This window comes from Nicotiana sylvestris, chromosome 4 (assembly GCF_000393655.2).
Source record: "Nicotiana sylvestris chromosome 4, ASM39365v2, whole genome shotgun sequence".
In the NCBI taxonomy this organism is placed as follows: domain Eukaryota; kingdom Viridiplantae; phylum Streptophyta; class Magnoliopsida; order Solanales; family Solanaceae; genus Nicotiana; species Nicotiana sylvestris.
In genome coordinates, this window is record NC_091060.1 from 124,786,431 (window position 1) to 124,795,336 (window position 8,906).

An 8,906-nucleotide genomic window follows, 5' to 3' on the forward strand; every position below is an offset into this window, starting at 1 on the left:
TTATAGGTTGACCAAATTAGGGAAAAGTTTTAAAGCTGAGTGCGGCCGCACAATTTTGTGTATGGTCCGTACTCTTTACCTGGTGCCACTGCCCTTCTATGAAAATCTCCGTTCCGCACAAAATTGGGTGCGACTGTAGATATTTGTGCATGCCACACAATTCCAGGTGTGGCTGTAGATTGGACATTTCTTTGACAGACAAACTTTAGAGAGTGTGCATTTTGATTTTCCAGTTGTGCGATCCGCACAATAATTGTGCGACCGCGGAGTTCATTATGCTGTGGCACTCAATTTTGTGTGGTCCGCACAATTTCTATACTTACCAAACATTTTTTGGGCACAGTCCCTGTAAAGAACACTCATTCCTGAATACACTTCAAAACCAGTTAGTACAAAACTAACCGATCTAAAGAAGAAGAAAAAGTCACAAAAAAACATATCGGTTACCAATCACTTTAAATGAAGAACCACCATGATGTGGCCATCATCAACTTTTCCAAGATAGTGCTTCACTCGGTGCCTATTGACTCTAAATACTTCATCATTCTTATTTTTCAAGTCCAATGCACCAAATTGTGTCACACCAACAACCTTAAATGGGCCACTCCATTTAGATTTCAACTTTCCCGGAAACATCCATAACCGAGAATTGAACAATAACACAAGATCACCTTCTTTAAACTCCTTGTTCTGAATGTACTTGTCATGGATTTACTTCATCTTCTCCTTGTATAAGGATGAACTTGTATATGCATGATTCCAGAGCTCATCTAGCTCATTCAATTGTGCCACCCTTAAGTTGGCAGTGAAATCCCATTCAAGGTTCAACTTCTTCAAATCCCACATGGCCTTATGCTCAAGTTCCACCAGAAGATCACAAGCCTTCACAAACACCAGCTGGTAAGGAGACAAACCAATCAGTGTTTTGTAAGCCATTCTATAAACCCATAAAGCAGCATCAAGTTTCCTTGATCAATCCGTCCAGTTGGCATTCACTCTTTTTGACAAATTACTTTTTATCTCCTGGTTGGAGACCGCCACTTGTCCACTTGCTTGAGGATGATAGGGGGTTGTTATTTTATGAGCGACACCATACTTAGCGAGTAAGGTGTCAAAAACCTTGTTACAAAAATGCGAACCCCCATCACTTATGATAGCCCTTAGAGTACCAAATCTTGTAAAGATGTTCTTCTTCAAAAATGCCACCTAACTCCTCGCTTCATTGTTGGGAAAAGCAACAACATCAAACCACTTAGACGCGTAATCAACCGCGATTAGGATGTAGGTGTTTCTACAAAATCTCACAAATAGACCCACGAAATCAATACCCCACACATCACAAATATCTATCTCCAAAATGGTGGTGAGAGGCATTTCATTTTTCTTCGAGATTCCACCGGCCCTTTGACATTCATCACAATGCTTGACAAGCTCACTTACATCCTTGTAGAGAGTGGGCCAATAGAAACCACAACTTAATACTTTGGTCTCTATTCTTGGTCCACCATGGTGACCACCATAAGACGAAGAGTGACAAGTCCCAAGAATTTCACTTTGCTCCTCCTCCGGTACACATCTTCTAATAACTGCATCCGTGCAAATCCACAAAAGGTATGGTTCATCCCAATAGTAGTCATGAAAATCCTGTTTGACCTTCTTCCTTTGGTTTGAAGAGAAATCAACCAGAATGATTCCACATACAAGATAATTTGCGAAATCCGCAAACCAAGGCATCTCCTTCATAGAAATAGCCAAAAGTTGCTCATCAGGGAAAAAGTCATTGATTTCAAGGCCATCATGCGACCTCCCCTCCTCCAAACGAGACAAGTGGTCCTCCATTTTGTTTTCACTTCCTTTTCGATCTTGGATGTCAATGTCAAACTCTTTCAATAGAGGAAACCATCTCATCTAACGGGCTTTTGAATCTTTCTTGCTCATGAGATAATGAAGCATCGCATGATCCGTATGAACAATCACCTTTGCACCAATCAAGTACGGGCGAAACCTTTCCATAGCAAATAAAATGGTAAGAAGCTCTTTCTGTCTAACGGTGGAGTTGACTTGGGCACAATTCATGGTCTTGCTCGCATAATAAACCAGATAAAAGATCTTGTTGATTCTGGTGTAGCCGCAGAAGACAAAGATCAGAGGGGTGGGATTTTAAGTTCAAGAAATAATGCGTACCGCACCATTTCTGTGCGGACGCATAATCAAGAGCGCGGCCACACTCATTTTTATGCGGTCCGTAGAAGTCTCACATAGCCAAAGTCCAAGATCAAGGATTGCGGACCGGACTATAGTTGTGTTGGTACACTCATAAATGTGCAGCTCGCAGAAGTAGAAGGAGTGCGGCCGCAATCCAGAATTGTGCGGCTGTAGAACTAGAGCCTGTCAAGCCAAGTCTCATTGTGCGGACCGCACACATAATTATGCGGCCGCACAATCTGTGCAGGGGCAATGTTGTAAGATATTATCAGCTTAGTAAAATTGAACGTTTTGTCATTTTTATGTCATATTTTGTTTTGGGAGAGCAGCTGAGCCATTTTTATTTATTATATTGGGCAACATTGTACTAGATTAGCATTTAACATTAGATTTTCTTCCCTTAACCTTCTATTATAGAAGGTATCTTAATTTCTTCTTTAATTTCTACATTTTCCATGAATAGCTAAATTTCTAGTTAGGGTTGTGACCCAACCCTATTGTGGATACTTAATGGGTGTTTGAGTTACGGCTTGTTTGTGATTGGGTTAGTAATGTTTGGCCTAGTTCTTGCTTGAATTCAAGAATTAATGGTTGCAAACATTGATTTATGCCTAATTGTTAGTCTCTACTTGAGAAAGAGCTACTAAGTCTAGAAAAACTTGGCTAACAAGAAATTGGGGTGAACTCATGAAATTGATTCCCCAATTAAAAGGTTGAATCTAGAGATAGTAAGACCCGACTTGAGCATTTATCACTTGTTTTTTGCAATACCCATTTGGACTTGAGAAAGCCAAATCGGGCAAAATCACTCTAACTACCGAGAGGTATTGAGTGGGTAATTGCGTATGATTTCTATATTACAACCCTGACCAATCAAACTTTCTCTAGTGTTTACAACCCATTAGGTAACCACCTAGGTAGAAGTCACGACCCTAGATCTTCCATAACTTAAAAAACAACCAAAACCAAAAATATTGTCTCTTAGCTTTACCATTACAATCAATAGCTTAAAAGTAGAAGTAGAAACAACAACTGAAAATGTGGAAGTGTAATTTGAGGCACATCATACATTCACACTAGGTGTATACCTAATCCAAATTCTAACACCCTGTAGATTCGACCCCAACTTGCGTTGACTCGAAGTCTCATATCATAACCTCAACTTCCAAACCTCCAGCATACCCGACATCATGTTCCCACGTGTTTCTATCTCACTTTGCACAACAACATTCTCATTTTCATAACACAAAGCAGAGTATAGCTTCTAAGCCAATTAGGAAATCAACAAGAGAAGATGAAGTTATTTTCAGAAATCATTTGAATGGAGAAAGTTCCCTTTTCAATTAAATTACCACATCGAATGAATTATTACCTTTAACATGAGATTTAATAAATTACAACTTAGTAGAAATTCCTTTTTAAGTAAACAACAACTCATACGGTTTCTGGTGATTTAATTGAGAAAGTAATTGAATTAAAAATGTGACAATTACTCAAATTTGAAGTATTGAAATATATATATAATTACGGCGAGTTCAAATTATTTAAAAAGATCATACAAAGTAGAGTAGTATGAATTCCTTTATTTTAAATCACGATATCACTAATAACTCAACGGGATGGGAGAAAAATATCGAGGGAAACATCAAATGTTGAAAGTAAGTAAGTAAAGAAGCAAGGTAAATATCAACGTTGGAACCAACAGATAGTAAAAACAGTAACAAGTGCATGGCGTCACCCTTCGTGCTTTTACTCTAGTCCTCACCATAGAAATCAACAGAAACGACACGACATCATTCTTCATGCTTTTACTCTCTAATAATCATGACACGACATCACTCTTCATGCTTTTACTCTCAATAATGTGGCACGGCATCACCCTTCGTGCTTTTACACTCACAGAATATGGCACGACATCACCTTTCATATATTAACACTCATAATATCGGCATGACATCACCCTTCATATATTAACATTCACAATATCGGCACGACATCACCCTTCGTGCATTAATACTCATTCACAATATCATGCACGGCATCACCCTTCGTGCTTTACACTCTTCCTTACCCAAACAATAGAAATAATAACGTCCTGGCAAAGGAATCAACAATAGAAACAATAACATCCCGGAAAGGGAATCAACAATAAAAACAATAACATCCCGGCAAAGGGAATCAACAATAGAAACAATAATATCCCAGAAAGGGAATCAACAATAACCAATCATGTTTCAAAAGTTATGTCACGACCCTAAACTGGACCCGATCGTGATGGCACCTCTTGTGAAGACAAGGCCTGCCGACACAATTCCCAAATCAACCATTTTCCATTAAAAGTTGTTTTTATACCATTTATAAACCAATAATCTCATAATGAACATTTAAAAGAAAAATGCGGAATAATTACACAGGGTGTCACTAGTAATGAGCATCTACCAAGGTCTGAATATAACAAGAGTCTAAAAATGTACTAAATACAGTAATATAATGAGAGGAAGGAAGCAATGTTGCAAACGTAGTGCAACCACCTTGCTAACTCTGATGACTTCGCGTCTGAGCAATCAACACCCGCTACCGGATTCCGAAATACCTAAATCTACACACGAGGTGCAGGGAGTAATGTGAATACTCCAACCCAATAAGTAATAAGAGTAAATAAAGACTGAGCAGTAGGAAACGATAAATCCACATTTATGATAAACTCAATAAGCACAGCAGGCTTTCAAATCGGAATACGAGTCAATCGTTTCATTTTAAACCTATCTTTCGGTAAAAAGCATTTGAAAATGCCTCCCAATAGTTTCAGTAGGGGTTCAGTACCATTTATAATAAAAGAGATGAAAACCATAATTGGCCCCTCGGGCAAAACATAGTTCGCATACCGCCCCTCGAGCAAAATAAAAATTTCACAACCATTTTCAAAACTTAGAAACTTCAGTTTAAATGAAAGATTATTTAAAATGTTTGTTCAACATTTTCAATAGAGGCTCGATTTAAAGATGATTGAAAGTAGTAATCAAATCAACATGTTCAATAGAAACTTACTTAAAGAGGAGGAAAAACAGTAAGTTCATAAACAAGCCCCTCAGGCAAAGCATCACTCATGTACATGCATATCTATGTAGCCCCCTGGGCGAGCCTCTCAGTCACTCGCGACTCAACTCTTACCAATCAGCGCTCACACTTAGCACTCACACTCAATATGTATTATATAGTAACCGATGTAGCGTGCAGCCCAATCCATATAAAGCTGCGGCGTGCAGCCCGATCCATATATATAGTCGACTGTGCTCATTGGGGGTGTGCAGACTCCGAAGGGGCTCCTACAACCCAAGCGCTATATCGCTGCGGTGTGCAGCCCGACCAAACATATCGTTGCGGTGTGCAGCCCGATCCATATATATATAATCCTCACAACCAGGACCTCGGCCTCTCTCTATCATAACCTCACAATCAGACTCTCGGTCTATCTCAGTCATCAACCTCACAATTAGATCCTCGGTATATCTCAGTCATCAACCTCACAATTAGATCCTCGGTCTATCTCAGTCATCAACCTCACGATCACTCGGACCATCAGTAAAACAGGGAACTCAACCCAAACAGTTTTCACATTTTTAAGAAATAAAGTGATAAAACCAGGTTTAAACAATAAACAAGTAAAACATGACTGGGGATATGCTTTCAAAACAAATAGAGTGAAGGAAAATAGTGAAAGTTCCCCTAAGGGTCTCAGCAGGTCGGCACAAGGCCCCAAACATGGCATACAACCCAAAATATCATATAAATCTCTAGAACATGGAATATCATAAGATTGCAAATCAAATACGCGACTTAATAGTCGTACGGGACTGACCAAGTCACAATCCCCAATGGTACACCACTCCGTACTCGTCATCTAGCGTTTGCGTCACCTCAAAGTAACACAACGATGTGTAATCTGGGGTTTCAAACACTCATGACAGTATTACAATCATTACTTACCTCGATCTGGTCCAAACTCTAGCCCGCGATGCCTTGCCCGCAAGAATCGACCTACGGATGCTCTAAATCTAGCCACAATCAGTACATAATCATTAAAATATGTAAAGGGAACGAAGTCCTCTCGAAAATATCCAATTTTACATCAAAATCCCGAAATTGCTCAAACCCGGCCCTCGGGCCCACGTCTCAGAATCTGATAAAATTAACATCAATGGAATCCTCATCCTTACACGAGTCTATACATACCAAGAACATCAAAATCGGACTTCAAATGACCCCTCAAATCCCAATTTCTAGGTCTCCAATTACAAGCCCTAATTCCCCAATTTTAGGCTTTAATTTCCACATATTTCATGATTAAACAAGTAGGAATCAATATAGTATCGAGTATAGAGTTCAAAAGTCTTACCTCCAAGTGTTACCCTTCAATTCCCTCTTCAATCTTTCTTAAAAGCTCCAAAAATCGCTCAACAATGGAGAAAATAGACCAAAGCTCGTGAAACTAATTTTTTAAACATTCTGCCCCAGGTAAATTTTCCTTCTTTGCGAAAGCGGTCAAAGTCTCGCGTTTGCGAGGCACAAAATAACCTTGACCTTCCCATCACAAACTCTATGCTTTCTCAGACTAAACCTTCGCGATCGCGTTACACCACTCGCGAATGCGATGAATAAAATGCCTCAAGCCTAGTTTATCAAATTACTCTACGCGAACGCGGCATGGACCTTGCGAACGCGATGCACAAGAATCTAGCCATTCGCGAATGCGAAGCCTTCATAGCAAACGCGAAGGCTAATTCCTCAGCCTCACCAGCTTACCCTTCGCGAACGCAAAGACCTACTCACGAACGCGAAGGTCAAATTTCGTGAAATCCTTCAGCAGTTTTCTGCAACTTTTAAAAACATGAAATGGCCCGATTGACCACCAAAAACTCACTCAAGGCCCTCAGAACCTCAACCAAACATGCCAACACATCCCCTAACATCATTGAAACTTGTTCCAACCTTCGGAACGCTCAAAACAACATTAAAATACCAAATTTGCATGGAATTCAAGCCTAAGAATTCCAAAATCTTCCGAATTACATTTTTGATCAAAAACCCGACCAAACGACATCTGAATGACCTGAAATTTTGCACACACGTCACAAATGACACAACGAAGCTACTGCAACTTCCCGAATTCCATTCTGACCCATATATCAAAATCTCACCTATCAACCGGAAAAAACCAAAATATCAATTTCGCCAATTCAAGCCTAAACCTTCCACGGACTTCCAAAATGCATTCTGATCACGCTTCTAAGTCCCAAATCACCTAACGGAGCTAACCAAATCATAAAAAAATTCCGATCCGAGATCATATACCAACAAGTCAAATCTTGTTCAAACCTTTCAAATTTTAAGCTATAAACTGAGAACTATTCTTCCAAATTCATTTTGATTACCCTGAAAACCAAAACCAACGATTTACATAAGTCATAATCCTTCACATGGGACAGGTCATACCCGAGAACTGACGAGCAAGGTGCAAAAGCTCAAAATGGCTGGTTGGGTCGTTACATCCTCCCCTACTTAAACATACGTTCGTCCTCGAACGTGCCTAGAGTTGTTCCAAAAGTCAACCAATCGTTGAATAACCTTACCATGCATATACCCGGGGGTGATCCCACGTCACCCTATCTCATATAGGTCCGATGACACAATGTAACTGAAATTTCACAGTCAACCTAGCCCATTAACCTTGGAACCACATTTCCACTTCTGAAATCATCCACCAAATCAGAATCTCATATCTATAATCTGAATAAGTCCGAATCAGCTGTAATAACCCATATCTGCAACCCTAGGTGCAATTACATGATATACCACATAACTCAAACACTAGTAGCGATAACTTCTAATCACAGCAGCTGCACGCAACAACTAAATACCGGTAGGAAACCTCTTATCAGCTAAAGTCTTATTCCAACACTTTCATATACTGCTAATGATAAATAAAACAGGCAATAAGCCATAACCGTTTTCTCTGATCAACCATTCACGAAACCACTTCTCCTTTGGCAGAGACCATAGCAAATTTCTAAGCTGAACCTCGATATTATCATTCCAACATGCTGAAATCAAGTCCATTTGCAGTGATTAAAGATCCCGACGATCTCATCTAATCCAACCTAACTACTCTGGTGACATTGACACATCAATACAAACTAAAGCCATGACTTGTGCAATCCGTGCACCAATAAGCCACAATCCGAACTTACTCGATTCATGAAAATGACTCAAATGAAAGAGTTGTACCGTAAGCTCACCAGTACAACCACAACACAAGGTTGAGAACCCGTCACACATCATAGAAACAGAGCACACGAATCTAGCCCGCAAGGTCATACCTCTACATAACTTCGCTCCAATGCGCGACCTAATCTAAACACTGGTCCACATGAGACACATTAAGTTACTATGCTCAAAATCAACAACCGTGCGGAATATGATATCTAAAACCAAAGCAATCATCATAACCACCAAGAGGCAATTACATAACACCACACAATCCAAAAGGACATAATCGATATACCATCCACCGAGCAATACCTAGTGCTCTTCCCGCTCGAATTCTGCTGAGAGGCCTTAATAACACCGCACCACATGCGCCTATAATCAACATATCCTAATGGCTCTCAACACGGAAAGGTAACTCATAGATCCTCCTGATT

General features: G+C 39.8%; 1 protein-coding gene across 1 annotated transcript; it reads right to left on the bottom strand.

Annotated features, from left to right (window-relative positions):
* Positions 1-1,206: 1,206 nt before the first annotated feature.
* On the bottom strand, positions 1,207-1,908 carry LOC138890112 (uncharacterized). The gene has a single exon (XM_070173471.1). It carries the CDS (start codon positions 1,906-1,908, stop codon positions 1,207-1,209), a length of 702 nt encoding a protein of 233 aa, XP_070029572.1.
* Between the last annotated feature and the right edge of the window lie 6,998 nt (positions 1,909-8,906).